Raw genomic sequence first — 21,618 nt, 5'->3', positions numbered from 1 at the left:
CATAGTCCCTCAAAACCTACACCACCAAAACACACACACAGAAGCACAAAACACACACATACATTCATTGAGGCTCTCAGTTCAAATTTGCCCAAACAACAGAGACCTCCAAAGCAGAAATGCAAGCAACGTCCACCTCCCCCAACACAACCCAAATGACACATAGCCCACATACTTTGTGTGCCACTCAACTACAGCCCATAAGGCATAACGTACCCAACACTCTAGTCATAGGTTACTCTATAGTCAGGCACACTGATGTTCCACTCACCAGGCTAAACAAGGAAAAAGTTACTGTCAGCTGCCTGTCAGGTGCCAGGATCCGCCACATAATGCACGCACTCAGATCACTCCACAACAAGTACAAATATGACTCTGTCATTGTCCATGTTGGTGTGAATGACCTGAGATGTACCTCCCTGGACTACATGAAAAGAGATATGGAGGAGCTCTATGAGCTTGTAGCCCAGGCCGGTATGACCCTAGCCCTGAGTAGCATCCTGCCATCACCCAGAATGACACCACGGTACAAGGACAAAATGATTGACTTTAACAATTGGCTAAGCTTCTGGTGTCATTCTAAGGGAATCCAGTATCTGTCTGCCTGGGATGACATGATTGACAGACCACGCTGCTTTGCCAGAGATGGTCTGCACCTGTCGCCTTTGGGATTCCGGATACTGGCAAAGGCTCTTGCCACCCCTATAGTGCCTTTTTTAGGCAAGGTTCAAATGACAAATTTACCACCGTAACAGGTACAAGCAAGCAAAATCTGAGGGTAATGCTACTCAGTGCTAGAAGTCTAAACCTCAAAATGCACTCACTCGAGGTACTCCTTAAAATGGAGAACATTGACATCTGTGCAGTGACAGAGACCTGGTTCAAAGCTCCAGAGAGCACCCCTGTATTACCAGGCTATAATTCATACCACACCTTTCGGCCACCAAACCCGGACCGAAACACTAAAGGTGGAGGCGTGTCCATATTCATTAAGGATATCCACACCTCCAAGCTAGTTGCTCAGCATAATGCATCCGAGATTATCCAAGTTCAACTAACTCTGGGCAAAACTGCAATCCAGATTGTAGCTTGCTACAGACCCCCCACCATGCCCCAGGAGTCCCACTCCTCTTTTCTTGATACACTGGAAAATATTAAGGTACAACCCAACACTCTAATAATGGGTGATTTCAACTATCATACCATTATCTGGAAAAACTACTCATGTACCAACTCTTTTGCTCAATGTTTACTGGAAATCATCAATTCCAACACCTTGGATCAACTTATCCACACCCCCACCAGGGGCAGCAATATCTTAGACCTGGTCATCACCAACATGGGTGACCTGTGTTCCACACCAGAGGTCAGCTCCTCGTTGGTCAGATCTGACCATAAGCTAATCACCCTAGACATCCGCATCCTGCCCCCACCCCCCATTAGGGAAACCACCATAAAAAATTTCTCCAAAGCCAACTTCACGCTTCTTAAGACAGAAGTGGCAAACTTCACGACACCCATGCAGACAGACAATAGAGGTACAACTGATGAATCCTACACAAATGCACTTTATAAGCACTTACACGAGTGCATGGATCGTGCTATCCCTAACAGAACCAAGATGCTATCCTCCAAAAAAAAAGGAAGCCAATCTGGTGGTCTTCTGCCATAAACAAACTCTACAACAGAAGAAAGAAACTGTTACAAAAAAGAGTAAAATCCCATGATTGGAGGAACTCCCTGGTCAGCCTCAGTAAGAAGATGAGATCCCTCATAAAATCCTCCAAAGCTAGTTATGAAAACAAAATTGCCACTGATTCTAAAGACAACCGCAAAGCATTCTATAACTATGTCAAGAATCTCAATGGCAACACTCAGATCTGCTCTGAGTTACAGCACAATGGCACTAAATATACAGAACCAACTGATATTGCCAACATCCTGGCAGATAGTTTCAGTGCTAGATTTACCCCCTCTCACCCCCTAAAGGGCCCATCTTTATACCAGAAGAATGCAAAGTTCCTGTAATCACGGCTGCACAGGTAAAAACCTCACCCTCCAAAGCCAAGACCACAGCATCCATGGGACCTGACAACATCGCAGGCTGCCTTCTACATGAACTATAGAATGAACTGGCACCCCACCTAAGTACCATGTTCAATCATAGCCTCACCTCAGGCTTTGTGCCCATTGAATGGTGCACCATGACAGTTATCCCACTCCACAAAGGGGGGGGGCCACAACAGACCCTGGGAACTACCGCCCCATTAGCCTGATGAGCCTCGTCTGCAAGGCCATGGAACGGATCATCATGGAACTCATAAACAAAGACATTGGAGATCTCCAAATTCTGGACCCCACACAGTTTGGGTTTGTAAAAGGCAGATCATGTCTCCTAAACCTGATAGACTTCTTTGAAGTAGTCACCAAAGCCATAGATGAGGGTAAGGTGGTTCGCACAGCCTATCTAGATCTCGCCAAAGTGTTCAACACCATCCTCCACTCTGGAATTATAGATAAACTCACTAAACTAGGTATAAATTCCTATGTCACAAGATGGGTTGCCAACTGGCTTACTGACAGAACCCACACTGTGAAAGTAGCAGACTCCAAATCAGACTTCAGACCAGTGACAAGTGGAGTACCACAGGGTTCAGTCCTGGGTCCTCTCCTGTTTGGTATCTACTTCTCTGAAGTACAGGCTAACACAGAAGGTCTTTGTCTAACTAAATTCTCAGATGACTGCAAACTAGGAGCCATAATCAAAACTCCTAATGATGTGGACATCCTACAAAAGGGCCTCACTGAGACAGATGCCTGGTGTCAAAGACGTGGTCTCAAGCTCAATGCCAAAAAGTGCATTGTCATCCCCTTTGGTAAAAACTCTGTATCCATGAACTACCACATAGGCGGTAGTCTACTTAACACCGAAAGTGTGATAAGATACCTTGGGACACAGGTGGACAGTAGTCTCTCCTTTGATAATCACATCGCCACAGTGGTCAGGAAATCCTTCTACATGGCACACCTCATCACAAAAGGTTTCTCATCCAGAAAAAAAGAGGTCATTGTTCCCCTCTACTCATCACTCATTAGACCCATTATAGAGTACAACACCCCTTTTGGTATGTACCTCACAAGACATCTACAACAACTGGAAAGGCCGCAAAAATACCTCACAAAGAGGATGACTGGCCTCAAACAGATGCCTTACGCAGACCGTCTCAAAAAACTCCAACTTTACTCCATCGTATATCGCCTACTCAGAGGCAATCTCTGCCTAACATACAAAGCTATGTCAAACCCAGAGCTGTTGGACATGCCCCACTTAAAGAAATCCCAATCCCTCTGAGCTACATGCTTTAGGGACCTAAACCTTGTCACCACAATAAACAGAACATGCTGGAGGGATAGATTCCTGTCCCAGAGACTTCCCATACTCTGGAACAGACTACCTATCTATGTCAAACAGAGCTCCTCATTAGCACTCTTCAAGAAAAATCTTGATGATTGGATGGGTAATAGGAAATTCACCACGGGGATCACTTCTGTGGTTCTGCTTGACAGGGGCACAGGAAAATAATTTTCTTGGTTGGCAAAAGCCAGGGTACCTTTTTGGCTAGGCTTGTATAGGCCCTAGGGCCAATAGCCTTGTACCTACCTATGAACCTATGAACCTATGATACTATTAGACATTATTCAGCAATAGTTAATTATGAAGTTGAAAAAGTATATAATAATTTTTTACAAAATAAAAATAAAATTGAATATAATATGTCTAAGGAGGAGTGGAAGGCTTTAATGACATTAAGTAAAAGAGAGGACCTGGTTATTAAACCAGCAGACAAGGGACATCAAGTAGTGGTTATGCATTATTTACAATATAAAAAAAAAATGTGTGAAGATAATTTGAATGATAGTGAAGTGGTTATGCATTATTTACAATATAAAAAAATTTGTGAAGATAATTTGAATGATAGTGATGTTCATGTTAGAACAGATCTTACACAATATAAGAAAGGTTTTAGATTGGGTTACTTTTCAAAACAAGATGTTGAAAAAAAGTTTGAATATAGCAATAGTGATTTAGCTAGATTCTATTGCCTTCCAAAAATACACACAAGAATGCCTGATCCTCCAGGATGACCTATTGTGGCTGCTACTAATTATTTTGCTCATAAGATTGGTATTTTATTGCATGGTTTGTTATTACATGAACTACAAAATGAACTGGCACCTCACCTAAGTGTCATGTTTAATCATAGCCTCACCTCAGGCTTCGTTCCCACTGAGTGGGCTACAGTTATCCAACTCCACAAGGGGGGATCCACCTTGGATCCTGGGAACTACTGCCCCATCAGTCTGATGAGTCTGATCTGCAAGGCCATGGAACGTATTATCACGGAACTTATAAACAAAGACATTGGCAACCTTCAAACACTGGACCCTACCCAGTTTGGGTTCATGAAGGGCCGATCTTGTCTCCTGAACCTGATTGACTTCTTCGAATCAGTCTCCAGAGCCATGGATGAGGTTAAGGAGGTCCACACAGCCTATCTGGACCTTGCCAAGGCCTTTGACACCATCCCCCACTCTGGAATCATAGATAGACTTACTAAGCTGGGCATTAATCCCTATGTCACTCGATGGGTTGCCAACTGGCTTACTGACAGAACCCACACTGTAAAAGTAGCCGACTGCAAATCCAGCTCCAGACAAGTGACAAGTGGAGTACCTCAGGGTTCAGTCCTGGGACCGCTTTTGTTTGGCATCTACTTCTCTGAAGTACAGGCCAATACTAAGAGACTCTGGCTAACAAAGTTCACAGATGACTGCAAATTGGGAGCCATTATTGAATCCCCAAATGATGTGGATACTCTACAAAAGGGCCTTACAGAAACAGATGCTTGGTGCCAGAGCCATGGGCTCAAGCTCAATGCCAAGAAATGTATAGTTATCCCCTTTGGGAAAAAAACATGTAACAGTGAATTACCACATAGGTGGCAGTACACTAAACACCGAAAGTGTGATAAGAGACTTAGAGACGCAGGTGGACAGTGGTCTCACCTTCGATAACCACATCACCACAACAGTCAAGAAATCCTTCTATGTGGCATACCTTATCACTGAGGGCTTTTTGTCCAGAAAAAAGGAGGTCATTGTCCCACTGAACTCATCCCTCATTAGACCCATTATAGAATACAATGCCCCGTTTGGTATGTACCTCTCAAGACATCTGCAACAACTGGAAAGGCTGCAGAAATACCTCACTAAAAGAATCACTGGCCTAAAAGCAGATACCCTATGCTGACTGCTTTAAAAAACTCCAGCTATACTCTGTCGCATATCGTCTACTCAGAGGCGATCTCTGCTTAACATACAAGGACATATCAAACCCAGAACTGTTGGACATGCTCCATTTAAAGAAATTCCAATCCCTCAGAGCCACATTCTCCAGGGATCTAAACCTTGTCATCACAATAAACAAAACATGCTGGAGGGATAGGTTCTTGACCCAGAGACTCCCCAGACTCTGGAATAGACTGCCCATACATGTCAAGCAGAGCGTCTCTTTGGCCCTCTTCAAAAGGAACCTTGACGATTGGATGGGAGAAAGGAAATTCACCCCGGGGATCACATCAGTCACCTTGCTAGACAGGGGTCCAGGGAAGTAAATAGTGTGGTTAGAAATAGCCAGAGAATTGTTATGGCTAGGCTTGTAGGCTTGTATAGGCCCTAGGGCCGATAGCCTAGTACCAACCTATGAACCTATGAACCTATAAAAACAGTTATGAAATTAGATTCTTATGTTAAAGATTCCTTTGATTTCCTTGAAAAAGTAAAAACTTTTGTATGGAAAGATAGTAATTACTGGTTAGTAATGGATGTCAAAAGATTGTATACAAATATCAGTCATTATTTAGGTTTAGAATTGGTTAAATATTTTTGGCGAGACAGCCCGTTGACAAATTATATACTCGAGCTGTTACAATTTTGTTTAGAACATAATTATTTTGAGTTTAATGGAGATATTTTCCATCAAATTAAGGGAACAGCGATGGGGGCATCTTTTGCCCCCATGTATGCTAATTTGTTCATGGGTCTGTTCGAGCAAAGATATGTAAATAAAATGGGATTCTTTAAGAAATATGTAGTGAAATATCTATGATTTATTGATGACTTGATTTTTATATGTGTCGGGGGAAAATCACAAGTGCAAAAATGTTTTTCAGATTTGCAGATTAATGGTTTTGGCATTGGTTTTGATGGTTTACAGGTGGGAAATAAAGTTGTTTACCTTGATATGCAGCTGGAAGGTATTGTCGGGCAAAAAATAACAACTAGAGTCCATAGAAAATTTCCCCAGATAAATCATGTTCTGAATGGCAACAGTTATCATCCTGAACGTTTAATAAAAGCATTGCCTTATGGAGAATTTCTTAGGATATATAGACTGAACAGTGATAAATCCCTTGTGTGGAAAGATTTGGAATTTGCTTGTGCCCAATTTTTGAGTAAAGGATATGAGTTGATTAATGTTGAAGCATCACTTAGAAAACTGTTTACACCTTCACAAGGGTGTGATGAAAATAGGAATAGAATGGTGCAAAATTTCAATCAATATAGTCAGTATAGAAATGATACTGCTAAGAAACAGATATTTTTTTGTCACCACATATAATATTAATACTAAAGAGATTTATGATGTAATCAGATATTGGGAGTTTCTAATTAGGGATAAAAAAATAGGTAATATTTTACCCAGTAAACCTTCTTTATCTCTAAAGAGAGGGAGAAGTATTATGGATTTATTGGTACGCAGCCACTTTAGTTGTCCTAGACAAGAGCTATATGTTAATGTTAGAAAGTTTGGCACTCAGCCATGTGGCGGTTTTTCAGTATGTTCTTTTGTTGCACCTTCCTTTCATTTTATTAATGGACTATAGTTTAGTCCCAGATTCAATGGTTCTTGTACCATGAAGGGTGTGGTGTATGCTTTGAGGTGTTCCTGCAACTTATCTTATATTGGTGAAACAAAAAGAATGTTTAGAATAAGGTTGCAGGAACACCTTAGGGATATCAAAAAACAAAAGGTGGAGAACCCTGTAGTACAGCATTATTTGCTGTGTCATAATGGGGATAGTAAGTGTTTAACTGCTACAATACTGGAAGTAGTTGTTGGTAGCGATGATAGGCAAGTTAAAAAAAAGACTGCTTTATAAGGAAACTGTTTGTATACTTAAATTTGAAACACTTTCCCCTAAGGGACAAAATAATGAGTCTAATTGGAGGGTTTTTCTTCAATGAGTGCTTTTTTCTTATTGGTTTGTTTTTAATTGATTAATTGATATTGCAATATAAGATGTATTTGTGTAATGTATTTTATCTCTTGAAGGCGGTAAGCTGAGGCGCTAAGATTGATTAAATCTTCTTTTGGTGACCTGCTTTGTTCTTTGGTGGTATTTTATCCTGAATTGTTCTTTTGTTGTTTACATACCCATCAGGGTTCCCCCGCCTCTTCCTTCTCTGATACCTCCTCGGAACTCCCCATGGAGGAGGTTCCTCAGAAGAGGAGGTGCAAGAGGAAGCACCTGGACTCCATGGTGGAGTCCATCACTGAAGACGCTGACCTCAATGAAGGTGAGGGATCCCCTCATTCACCCCCTGATGATATTTCCTTCGGGGACATCCATGAGATCTTGAAGCATAGGGGTGCCTGGAATCCAGCAATCCCTCATTTGAGGAGTCTGTGCAAATGGCAGCTTTTGGATCCCACCCATCTACCTCCTGGGTGACCCTGCCGGCCGATGAGCTCATTGAGTTGATCTCTCAGTGGGTGTGGGAGGCTCCAGACTCCATTGAACCAGACCCCTGAAGACCAAATAAAATAATAGCACAGCCATAAAGACAGAACTTGCTGAGGCAAGTTCTACTATCCATCCTCCTAATAAGGATTCCAGGATGTTGGGTAGATGTGGGAAGCATGTGTCTTCTTCAGTGACCTTTGCCCTGAAGTCCCTCATTTTACTAGACTGCTGAGGGGTCTGATCAAGGAGCTCACGGATAACCTCTTAGGAGCTGTATCTCAAGAGGTACAGGCTTCAGTTACCTCACAGATGGCCAGCCTACATTCCATTGTAAACACCTCCATGAGGCTTATTTCGCATGCAGCCGAAGGGGTGAGTAGAGCTGTGGGTTCAGGTATCTCTATGAGGAGGCAGGCCTGGATGTGCTTGTGTGACTTTGCTGAGCCCTTTAAATCCTTGTTGGCCAGTGCACTGTTTGACGGCACTTCCCGGTTTAGCTCAAAGGTTAGAGATACGTTGTCCAGGTGTGAGAAAGATGGGAAGTCCCTTTCTGATGTAGACATTTGTTTTTCCACTCCCCAGAGACCATATTCAAAAAAATCAGAGGAGTAGTGGAAAAATGTAGTTTAGAAAATCTCAGGAGTCTTTTCCTCAAGCACATGGTGAAAGCCCCCCCCCCCCCAAGGCAGAGGAGGGAGCAATGATGGAAAATGCCAGCATAATCAACGGTCCAGAGACACATTCTTTAAAAGACCTTTCGGAGGCTCGATTGTTCTTCTGTGGAGGCAATCAGGGGTCGACTATCCCTGCACTGGAGAGCCTGGCTGAAAATAACAGATGACAAATGGGTGCAGAGGATAATGTCCAGAGGATGCTATATACCCTTTTCCCGTCCACTGCTCCAAAACAAAAACACCCGGATGTTCCACCCAATCAAAGAGAGCAAGCAGCCATACAGTTACAAAAGCTGCTAGACAAAAGCGTCATCCAAGTAGTCCCACCAGACCAGAGAAGATCCAGTACTTAGTCAAGGTTCTTCTTGGTACTGAAAAAGACAGGAGACAGTAGATCAATACTGGATCTCAGCAGATTAAATAAATCAATTCAAGGGAGCAAGTTCCGGATGGTCATGGTTCAGTCCATCCTCCTATTCTTGGGAAAGGACAATTGGATGTGACCTATAGACCTTCAGGAGGCATACTACCATAGGCAATCCAGAAGTCATTTGTGCTTCCGGCTGGGAGACAGTCACTACCAGTTCGGAGTACTGCCATTTGACCTCACTACAGCCCCCAGTGTGTTCACCAAATGTATGGCAGTTGTAGTGGCTCACTTGAGACAGCAAGGATTACGGGTGTTTCCATATCTAGATGATTGGTTCATTACCGCACCGGCCATGCATCTACTTCTAGAAGCAAGAGACATGGTTCTTCAAACTTGTTCATCATTAGGTATTGCAGCGAATTACCAAAAGTCAAACCTACCCACCTTTCAATAATTGGACTTCATAGGAGCAAACATAAACACAATCGAGATGGTAGTATGTCTTCTGTCATCGAGTGTTGGCCATAAGAGATCAGGTCAAAAAACTGCTACACATTTCAAGGGTATCTGCTCAAACAGTACTTCAGACTTTGGGTTCCATGGCAGTAGCAATAATAATGGTTCCATTAGCGAGATTCCACATGAGAGTTTTACAGTGGCTTATGGCAGTACAGTCATTCATCCTTCATCAACCTATGTCAGCCACGATAAGAATTACAAACACTTGCAAGAAGGATCTGTCATGGTGGATTCACTCAGAACAGCTTATTCAAAGTCATTCCTTTATCCTCCTGCTCCCAAAGGCTACAGTGACAATGGACGCTTCCCAGATAGGGTGGGGGCATTATCTGGGAAAAACAGTCCAAGGCACATGGTCTACTCAGGAGGCCAAGTCGTACATAAATGTGCTGGAGATGAAAGCAGTGTTACTAGCATTGCAAGCCTTTCAGAATGCTCTCCCTTGTGGGACAATTGCGATTTAATTGGACAACATGCCCGTAGTCTGGTACATCAGCAAGCAAGGGGGCAACCAGGTTATATACCTTATGTTGAGAGACACTCACAGCATGTTAGTGGGTGATCTCGTCCAACTGCTTTCTGGTAGCAACACACATTCCAGGAAGGTTGAGCATGATAGCAGACAAGTTGGGGAGGTCTGTCATTATGGCTCATGAGTGGTCCCTCAATCAGAAAGCGGCGGAAGACATATTCTGCAAGTGGGGCCAGCCTTGGTGCAATCTTTTTGTGTCCCCTCTGAACAACAAATGCAGCAGCTACTTTGCCCTGATCCCCCCAAGATGGGAGCCCCCAAGGGATTCTCTCACGATTGGCTTCCCAGTCTGTTATATGCCTTTCCTCCAACTCCATTAATCCCCAAATTTCTTCAGAAAGTGAACAGGTTGAAGAGGAAAAGTAATCCTCATTGCCCCATATTAGCCTTGACAAATCAGGTTTCCCTTTTTGTGGCCTCACCTATAGAAGAAACCTTGGATTTTGGATACAATTCAAGACTTCCTGTCACATATGACAGGAATGCCTCATCCAAACATGTAAAGCTTTCTTGAGGGGAGCCCTTTTACTCAAGCCCACTTATAAAGATCCTTCACCACCTTGGGACTTAAATTTGGTACTACAGAAAATTATACAGCCCCCCTTTGAACCAGCAGCTACCTGTCAACTTAAATTTCTCTCTTGGTAAACCATATTCTTGGTAGCCATCACGTCTGCAAGGAGAATTTCTGAAATTCGGGCCTTGTCAATCCCATCCATCATATTTAGTCTTTCACAAAGACAGGGTCACTTTGTGTACTAATCTTTCATTCTTACCAAAGATAGTTTCAGAGAATATTATCAACCAATCCTTTAATCTGCCAGTTTTCTTCCCAAACCTCACCAGTAAAGGGGAATGCTTGTTACATTTACTAGATGTACATAGACAACTACGTTTTTACTTCCATAGAACAAAAGACATAAGAAAACAGGCAATTTGTCTCCTCAAAAAATAGACTGGGCCTTCCAGTGACCAAAGTGACTTTAGCTAAATGGATTATGGACTGCATATTTTATATTTAGCTATCAAAACCTGTTCAAGCTCACTCCACTAGAGTACTGGTCACCTCTTCAGTGTTTCAGTCTAGAATGTCCATGGATGAAATTTGTGCAGCAGCAACCTGGGCTACCCATCATACCTTCATTACTCATTACAAGCTAGATTTGATCTCTAGGGGTATGGACTCCTTTGGTTCAATGGTTCTGAAAAATATCCTCCCATGAGGCCACCTAGGACAAAAGTAGCTGGGGACACTGTCCCACATGTGAGGATAAAATGAAAATTGACAACATCAGATAAAATAGCTATGTACTCACCATAACGTTATGTGTTGTCTACTTTCATTTTTCCTCACAAACCCACCCACCATTCCCCTGTCCCTTTTTTTTTTTGGCTTCTAGATGAGCAAGTTGATCTAAATTTGTTTATTGGCCATTGAGAAAGCCAAAAATGGATTTACCCTTATTTGATGTAATTTCCTAATCTATTAATATGATGTAGTCGTTCTCATTCTAATTCATATATGAATCTTGGATCCGATCCTCGGATCCAACTCAGCTGCCTCCTAAAGACTTCAGCTCCCAGGCTGAAGCTCCTCCTCTACCAACAATCCCTTGTACTAAGCACAGCTTCCTCAGATCTCGTTTGCCGATGTGCTTTCCTGTGCTCAAGCAGCTAATTTAAATCTTTTGCATGAAAAGTGTGAATTTTCAACCTCTTCTGTTTTAATATATCCTCTGGCCTTTCTTATTTCTCCCACCCACTAGATTCCCACTGGTGTTAGGGCTTTCCTTCTACTTAGGTTTTCCTCTTCTTACAGCTGTTGTAGTTAATCTAGTTTATAGTTATAGTGTTAAGGCTTTCTCTTATAGTTATTATAGTTGTTAGAGTTTTTCTAGTGGTTTAGCTTTACAGTGATTATATTTGTCTGGTAGTTTCTTGTTGTTTCTGACTAGTTACTAGTCAGTTATGGATAAGTCTTCTGGCTTTAAGAGATGTTCAAAGGGCAGTCACAAAATTCCAAACTCTGATTCCCATGACAAATGTGTATACTGTTTAGGTGCAGCTCACTTGCAGTCAAAGTGTTCCATTTGTGAGGGGTTCAGTCCCAGAGTGATTTCCAATAGGGGAAACAAATTGATTCTAAAGGGGATTCTTCCTCTGTCTTCTGTTTCTTCTCCAGAGGCTCATCCCTTTGAGCATACTATGTCAAGTTCCATTTGAGAACCTAAGAAGTGCCTTCACAAGCACCCCAGGCTGTTATCGGAACCGCCTGCTAAACTTCTGAAGTCCTTGGATTCTTCTGCTCTAAGACCAGGTTTTGGCTCCAGCATCCTCTCTGATCTGGCTGGGCCTTCACTGAAGACTTTATTGGTTCTTTCGGTTCCATCTTCATCTGGATCCATAACTATCTCATTACCCTCAGATTCTACTTGACCCTCGGATCCGAGGAGGTTGGATCAGATGATATGCTCCCCACTACCTGCCATCCTAACTTTGGAGCCTGGCTCTTTGTCTCTGTGAACTGGGAACCAGTCACCTGTTTCATTGATCCGGTCAGTCTCCCCCATGGTACCTACCAAGATTCTTCAGACTGCATTAATCCCATTCTTCAACTGTAGCTTCCTCCAGATCCTCCAGATGTCTTTCAGAACATGATGTGGACAGGATGTTGAGGAAGATTATCAGGGTGCAGATGGTGCAGATCTAGAAGGGGGATCTCTCAGCTCTGTTCCCTATTGGATCCGTGAGCACTCAGATCAATATAAACTTTCCTTCTCTGATTCAACCCTCTGTTTTGGAGCCTCAGGACCTTAGCCACCCAACAGAATCGGTATCGGAGTCAAGGACTTTCATTTCTATCAGTCTGACAGTTGCTCTGACCACCTCTTTTCCAAGATCTTCTGATCAGAGTGGGTCCCGGATCTGGGATGTCGAGGTCAGATCTGGGGGTGGAGGCTCTGCTCCAATGTTATCAGAGCTATCTCTTCCCCTTGGTGCTTTGGCTTTTGACAGCACAGGTCCAATCCATTCTGGGAGAGGTAGAACCAAGGCCTTTGTTCTGTCTTCTTTAAGGGTTTTGGCCCAGATGGAGGATAGCAGGGGCTCTACAGGTCCATTGGCCTTCCAGATCACTGAAAAGGCCTTCTCTGCAGACAGATATCTGATCTCTTTGGCAACTGTTCTGCCCCATTGCCCTTCTTTGGATCTGGGAACCAGGCCCACCATTTATCTCCAGGGTCAGATTGTCTCGAGGAGCCTCTGGCATCTCACACCTGAGGTGACCCCCACTTCTTCCAGTACCTCCCCTAACATCCCATGAAGAAGGTGCCTCAGAAGAGGATGTGTAAAAGAAGGCACATAGATTCCCCTACAGAGTCTTTAACAGAAAATACGGACTTCGATAAAGGAGAGGGATCTCCAAAATCTTCAGCAGAGGACATCTCCTTTGCAGACATTTTGGAAATTATGAAGCAAAGCGTTGCCTGGTCATCCCAAGATCTCACTTCTGAGGAGTTTGCATTTCTGGAGGCCTTCAGGGTGGGCCCATCTACATCTTGGGTGACCGCCCCGTAATACCCCCTAATTAATTTGGTAGCATGGCAAGCTTGGAAGGAGCCAGACACCATAGACCCTGTGCCCAAATGACCTGATAAGATCCTTTCCCCACCTTCAGATTGTTCCTTTTGGTCTTAGGGTATCCCAGTTGATGCCATTGTAGTAGCAGCTGCCACTAAGAGAGAGTTATCCGAACAGAGCTCTACATCTATCCACCGAAGAAGGAGTCTCAAGCAATGGACAGGTTTGGTAAGTGTATCTATGCTTCAGCCACTTTCACACTGAGAGCACTTAGCTATGTCACATTTTACTCACCTACAGAGAGACCTAGTCAAGGAGCTGTCTGGCTCACTGGCAGAGACCATGCCAACTGAGGAATTTGGAAAGATTTCTCCAAAGCTGGCCACTCTTTTTTCTCTCGCCAATTTGTTTATGAGGCTCATCTCTCACTCGGGGAGGATACCTCACACATTGCTGTGCACAGACATGCCTGGATGAGGCTTTGTGATTTCACTGAAACCTTTAAGGTGTTTTTTGTCAATGCTTTCTTTGATGGGTCCTCCTTATTCGGACCACTGGTTAGAGACACCCTGACCTGCAGTGAGAAGGAAGATAAGACCTTATTTGCCATAGGTATCAAATTCTCCGTCCCTCAATAGACCTATTCCAGGAATCAGTGAGGGGCCAAGAAAATTTAATTCCATAAGTCCCCTCCAGAGGCCAAGGAGGGGACTTTAATGGGAGATGCCACCCTTGAGGCAGAGGGGGCCCGCAAAACTAGGTCTTCAAGGAAACTTTTTCTGACAAGCCCTATCAGCGCTCCTGAAGCATTGCCTGGCTGCTCTGCCCTGGAGGCAGTCGGGAGCCATATTTCTCTGCACTCAAATGCCTGGGCCCAATTAACAAGAAATGTTTGGGTGCAAAGCGTTATATCCAGAGGCTTCTACATCCCTTTTTCCTTTACACTCTCAAGAATATGCAAGGCACTCTCCCAGTCAGAGGGAGTCAGCAGTCTTAGAAATTCATAAGTTACTGCAAAAAAGAGTAATCCAAGAGGTCCCAACCAAACTTACTCCCATTTCTTTTTATGGCAAAGAAAACCAGGGACCTAAGGCCAATTTTGGACCTCAGCAAACTTAACCTGTATGTCAAGAAAACAACGTTTTATATGGTTATGGTTCAGTTCATCCATCCTTCCATTGTTAAGGAAGGACAATTGGATGTGCTCGGTGGACTTAAAGGACACATACTATCACATAAAAATTGACAGGTGCTCCAGATGTCATCTGCACTTCAGGCTAGGAGCCAGCTGCACCCCAGGGTGTTTACCAAATGTGTGGCAGTGGTTGCAGCTCATCTCAGATTGCTGGGTTTTTGGGTATTCCCTTATCTAGATGACTGGCTCCTAACCGCCCAACCAAGCAACAACTATCCCATGCCACGGATTACCTGTTCCAGATCTCAGATCTCCTTGGTATTACCATAAATCTGGACAAGTCACAACCAATCCTTGGAGTTTATCAGAACTCAGTTGTTACCCAAATAGCATCATTGCCTCTGCATCGAATAGTCACCTTGAGGAACCAAGTCCAAACTTTACTACCTCTTCCTTCTCCCACTGCCAGGCTTATTCTTTAAGCTCTTGGTTCTATGGTGGCTGCCATAGTATTAGTTCCTCAGGCAAAATTCCATATGCATGTTCTCCAGTGGGCTTTAGCTATTTCACCAGTCTCTATCTGTTCCTATCAAACTGACAAATGTTTGCAATATCCACCTGGAATAGTGGATTCATTCTGACCTCGTAGTCCTCAGACCTTTCACACTTCCCTCACCCACAGCCACAGTGACCATGGGTGCTTCCCAGTTAGGGTGGGTGGGGCATTTCAAGAAGAAGATGGTTCAAGGCACATGCACTCCAGTAGAGACCAAACTGCATATCAATGTTCTAGAGATGAGAGTGGCCCTTCTCTCGTTGCAGGCTTTCATGATGTTCTTCCTCTGGGCACTACTGCAGTTCACACAGACAACGTGCCGGTAGTCTGGTACATCAATAAGCAAAGAGGAACCCTTTCTTATCCCCTTTGCAGAGTGGCCATGAAGGTTTGGGAATGGACGATCTCTTCACACTGCTTTCTCACTGAAACTCATATACCAGGGAAATCTAATGTGGTGGACATACTCAGTAGGTCTATTCTGATGCCCCATGAATGGTCCCTCAAGCAGGTAGCAGTGAAACAGATTTTTGGCCATTGGGGTCATCCTTGCTGCAACCCTTTCACTTCTCCTCACAACTACAAGTGCAGCAAGTACTTCTCGTTGATCCCCCCCCCCCACTAGGGAGATTCTGAGGGATGCTCTAGTTCACAATTGGCCCTCTGGTCTCCTCTATGCTTACCCTCCTCTACTGCTGATACCAAAATTTCTTCAGAAAGCCCAACAGTTGAAGAGCAATGTAATCTTCATTGCCCCTTACTGGTCTCATCAGATTTTTGTTTCCCTTCCTTTGGCCTCACCTGAAGTATCCTTCTTGGATACTGGAGCCCAACCAGAATCACCTCACCCATTCATCCCTGGGACGCCATCAAGATCTGCCCACTGTCATACTGACCACTCAGTTTCTTCAATTCCAGTGATTGTTGAAAGGTCCAGGCTTTCTTCCCAGTCAAGAATAATGTCTTAGCCTCTCGGAAGGCTTCCACCAAGGATGTTTACAAAAGTAAGTTTCTTTTGGGCCACTAAAGAGAACATTGACCCTTTTTTCAGCTTCTATCCCTACTATCCTCTCTTTCCTAGCATCCGTGTTCAAAGAGGGATCCAGTTTTGCCAGGATCCAGCTTCAACTGGCAGCCATATCCAATTTCCATTCTGGGCTATCTTCAGGATCTGTAGCCTCTTTGAAGTTATGTAGAGCTTTCATGAAGACGGCCTTCCTTCTTAGATCTTCTGTTAAAGACCCCACTCCTCCTTGGGATCTCTGCCTAATTCTGCAAGGTCTGACTCAAAAACATTTTGAACCAGCTAGTGATTGTGACATAAAATTCTTAACCTGAAAAACTGTCTTTCTAATTGCTATATTACCTCAGTGAGAAGAATTTCAGAATTACAGACACTCTCTTCTAAACCTACTTAAATTTTTTTCCACAAAGATAGTGTTTCCCTACATACTAATCCATCTTTTATGCCTAAAGTGGCTACTGAGTCCAACATTAATCAGACCATACAGTTACCAGTTTTCTTCCCCAATTTCTCCAATAAAGGGGAGTACATGTTGCATTTACTAGACGTCCATAGACAATTGCATTTCTATGTTTACAGGACTAGACAGTTCAGGAAATCAGATCAGCTTTTTCTGTCCTTTTTACCTAATCATTGGGGCATGCAGTAACAAAAGTAACTCTCACAAAGTGGATTACAAGTTGCATTTCTCTAATATAAGACAAAAACAATTTGAAGCTAGCTGCCCCACCTAAAACCCATTTAACTAGATCTGTAGACACATCTTCTGCCTTTTCTTCTAGAGTTTCATTTGATGATATCTGTGCAACAGCCACTTGAGTCACAAATATATGAGATTTTGACTCATTACAAATTGGACACTGTATGGACTGCGGTGTTGGTGCTGCGGTAGCATTGTCGCCTCACAGTTAGACGTTGCCCGTTCAATTCTCAGTTAGAGCGTCTTCTGTGTGGCGACATGCGTGAATGGGCATTCCTCCATTGAAGGTTGTGCATTAGGCCCGGCAAGCCAGCACGTAAAAAAAACCTACTGCCAATCATTAGCAGACCGGAGTTCCGCTGTGGCGACCCCTAACCGGGAAAAGCCAAAAGACACAAACAAACAAACAAACTGGACACTGTATCCAGAAGCAGGGCTTCCTTTGGCTTGGCAGTGCCCCAGCATATTCCTTCCTTCAGGCCACCCAGGAGATAATGTAGCTGTGGACTCTGACCCATACGTGAATCAGAACGAGAAAGACAACATCAGTTTTTTAAGTTATGTACTAATAATAACTTAAGGAGATAAAATGACTTGCCACCATGGGTATCTTGTAAACAAACTTCAACCTTTAATGATAAAATGGTACAAAACACTTAAAACAAGAAATGAGTAGCAAGAAAGGATTAGTGCTGTTGGCCATAGCCTTCTTCAGATCCTAATTTGTTTAGACCAATCATCTTCCTTATGAATAAAACATAGCCAATCATTGGAATCAACAGTCTTCATTGAAGACAGAAATAGCTAATCATTTTGTCAAATAACAGGTTTGCACATTCATTTCATTTAGACCAATCAAAACATCTTTATATGCAAGCCAATCAAAAAACACTTAAGCACACATCTCTAAGGCCATCCAGTAATTAAAAAAAATACAATTAGATTAAACAATTCCATTTCACTGTTACTAGTTGACAAGATAGGTTAAATATTACCAAGCAATCATCTACTTCAAAAGGAAAAACTAACAATCATATTCACAGAAGACAATCTCATTGTTTGCTTAATTCATAAACATAAAAAACAACTAAAAGGCTAAGCCTATGTCAGCCAATCACATCCTTAAAATGTGAAAATTCGCCAATCAAAACTCAGACAGCAAACTCATTTCGTAAGCCATTCATGGCTATGAAAATGCTGCAATATCAAAATAATTATTAAGAGGCTAATAATAGTCTGTTGGAAGTAAACTTGTTTTACAATCCACTTCACTAGGAACAATTGTTTAAACTGATTGCATTCGTTTTTGAAAGCAGCTAAGTTGGTTATAGTGATATGCTAAAAAATTGATCCAGATGGAAATGGAGATATCTCCTGGACTGCCTCTGTATCTTGATATGGTAGTAGGTGTCCTGGAGATCTCTCGAGCGCATCCAGTCATCCTTCCTCAGAACAGGTAAACTGGACTAAACTGTCACCATCAGGAACTTTGTCTGTTTTACAAATTGGTTGAGGTGGTTTAAGTCCTGAATGGGCCTGAGGTCCCTAGTCTTATTCAGAACCAAAAATAACCTCAGATAGACTCCAGATCCTCAGTAGTCTGGTGGTGTGGCCTGGATGGCTTGTTTTTCTATCACTTTTGCTACCTGTGCTGCTTCCAGTTCCCTCAGACTGGGTGGAATGTCAGGGATTCTATTCTCTTTTTTGGAGAGAAACAAGGGGAATACCATATCCTCTACTGATTATCTTGTGCACCTACAAATCTTGTGTGATGGCTAGCCAGCCATGAGGGTGCAGGGACAAGTGTCTCCTGACTACCTCCTAAGCGCAGCAGTCAGGCAATTATTCAGAAGTGCTGAAATGACTTCTTGGTAAAGGAACCTCAAAACCCTCGATACTGGGTCTATCCTGTAGTATGGGAGAAGGGAGCAATGGAGTGGCTGGCTCTGTAGAGAAATGGCAAGGTGGAGATGATGAACGGATCCTTGACTGTTCCCCTGTGGAAGGTTCTGAAAGTCTCTGGGTCTTCCGTGGCAGCCCTAACAGATTCAGAGATCTCTTTTGGGATTTTTCATTTTGCTTTTCTTTTTCCCCTTTTTCTCTTTACTTCTTCTTTCCTCCTTTTCTTTTTCTTCTTGACTTATCTGACTTTTTGTAGTAGGAAATGCAGAATTAGACACAGAAATGGTTGGATCTGTAGCTTGGACAGGGAGAAGACCCTTGAGGACAATCTTGAGCCTTAGCCCCTAAGGAGGTGCAGGAATTGCATTCAACATCTAAGTGGTCCAGATACTAAACAGACAGAATGTAAGGGTCCTCTGGGGTCATTTTGTGCCTGCAGGCACTACATTTTTTAAAATCAGAGGCCTCGTTAGCCATACTCTAATGATAAAATCCATTAACAACAACAGCAAAAAAACAATTAGCCAGCTACAATAAGGCAAGACGGTGACTAATAATACCCGAGAGACCAAAATGTTTCCTAAATGTAATAAAAATATAAGTATTATTATACTTGTTTGACTTTTATTTGAAGGGGAGAAAGGCAGGAAGAGAGAAAAAGTTACAAGGTTTAATAGAAAAATATCAACTTAACTACATTAAACAAAGGGAAAAACCTAACAGAAGAAACAAGCAACTGATAAAGGAAGGAAGAATATACTTATCCAAATAATTGAGCACTGAGCTTTCACAATCACGTCTTGACCAAACAGACTGCAAACAAGATTTAAGGTAATCTTGGAACAAAACGGAATTAAGGGTAGGGGAAGAGCCTGAGCCCTGGATTCAGGAGCTTGAAAAAAGGTGACAAAGTCAGTTCTAAGTCATCTGCTAAGTCAGATGGAAAATATGACATTGAATCTAAAGCTATTAGAAGTTTTATTAAGGTAAGTACGTGTAGTTACCTTGCTGACTAGAACTTCAGCCATTGTTCTGTTGCATTTGTGGGATTTCAGGTAACATTACAGCTCAAGTGTGTACAAGAGGAAAAAGTAACTGAGAAATAAGCTCTTGTGAAATAAATTGCCCTTCAAAGTCAAAGTAATACAGGGTGCTGAAGGAAAATCTGGTGTCTAAGAAATCTACATCTCAGACTCCAATCTGTGTTTTTATTTGCAAAACTAATATTAAGGAAGCCATTTACCCTTTTTAATTAATATTTTTCCCTAAATTCAGGTTATATTAGATTACTCTAAGCAGGAGTGGAACCATAAAAATCCTGAACAATATGCAGGGATTTTCCATTTCCGTTTCTGGAAGTTTGACAGATGGATTGATGTGTGCATCGATGATCGACTGCCTACAGTGAACAGCCAACTGATATACTGCCAGTCAAGCAATGTCAACGAATTCTGGTGTGCACTGCTTGAAAAAGCATATGCCAAGTAAGAACCTTGATAAATACATTAATTTTGTAAAACTTTCAGTCTGAGTGTCTTTCTGTCTCAAAACTAAGTTCATTACACATTATATTGCATGCTTTCATCTCATTCTTCAGCCATGAACAGTTTGCTTGATCCAAGTGATTTTTACAGAAATCTGCACCATATACTGTTCGCATTGTAGCTGTAACAGTCCTGCATGACAGCCTCTTCCAACCCCCCCCCCCCCGAACAATGACAGCATCCCTAAAATGCATCCTGAATATAGTGGAGATGTGCTCACATCCAAATGTTCACATCAGTTAACCATATGTGCCATCCTCAGAACATTTGGTGCACACTAGCCAGATTTCCTTGGCACATCCATCCAGGAGCCATAGCAAATCATATGGCACTTTACATACTCTGATATACCCATTCAGACATTAGTTATCCTCTTGTTACATGCTACAGTCCTGTAATAACTGAAACATTGCATTTTCTTCAGGTAAAAGTTCCACTGCATATTGCTGTTTCTTGATTTGAAACTCTTGAAGTTAGTTTGAATGATGATTTATTATACTGTATGCCATTCTGTATTCATACTTTTTACTGAAGTGATTCACCCAGAGATATCATTGTCCAGATCGGTTATTTTATCATCTCCCTTAGGTGTTTCTTTCAGGAAAATATTTTTCCTTTTTTTCATCTACCACCTCCTTTACATCATGCATTCTAGCAGGTCATTACCTCAGCACAGACTAATTTTGGGAAATAAACAGAAAATAAACTGTATTACAGTGAAAGGGTACAATAAAGTACAGTTGCATATGTAAATTCACCATAATAGTAAATGCTCAGATGATCACTGCTGCAGTGCCATTAGTATGCAGGCGATATACTGCATAGGGTAGAACAGCTGGCCAGCTTCCATACCTTCAGGGTACCTTTCATGGGCCTAAACCTTCAGTCAACTCAAGCTAACTAAAAAAAAACAGATTTGTGTGTCAAGCCCTTCAGAGCTTTCATGCCAACAGACAAAGGGAGCCTGAGCCCTGAAAGTGCAATCCTACAAACAGCAAAAAATAAATGTACACACCCTGGTAATTAACAATACATAAAAAGGGGTGGAGGAGTGAAGGTAAATTTACTTACACAATTGTACTATGCTCTTCATATTAATCACTGCTGCAGTAGCCACAGCTAAATGCATAAAGCAGTTCAAGCTTCAGCTTTGGTTCAAGAGATGGCTTCCAGTAATTTAGAGGAAAAAGATAAATCAGATCTTCTCAGAGTTGATTAAAATAAATTAAACATTGAAAGAATATATCAATTCAAACAATAAAAGGATGCAAAAAA

The 21,618-nt window shown here is 42.4% G+C and overlaps 1 protein-coding gene across 1 annotated transcript in view; it reads left to right on the top strand.

Annotated features, from left to right (window-relative positions):
• LOC122806100 (calpain-5-like) overlaps nucleotides 1–21,618 on the top strand; it is a 177,296-nt gene that overhangs the window by 9,296 nt on the left and 146,382 nt on the right. The window contains exon 3 of the mRNA XM_044076338.1: nucleotides 20,075–20,283. Within this exon, the coding sequence (XP_043932273.1) occupies nucleotides 20,075–20,283 (209 nt within the window). The remainder of the gene's footprint in view (nucleotides 1–20,074; nucleotides 20,284–21,618) is intronic.

This window comes from Protopterus annectens, chromosome 7.part0, assembly GCF_019279795.1.
Source record: "Protopterus annectens isolate FY-2018-M chromosome 7.part0, PAN1.0, whole genome shotgun sequence".
NCBI lineage: Eukaryota > Metazoa > Chordata > Ceratodontiformes > Protopteridae > Protopterus > Protopterus annectens.
This window is presented reverse-complemented; position numbering and strand designations above follow the sequence as displayed.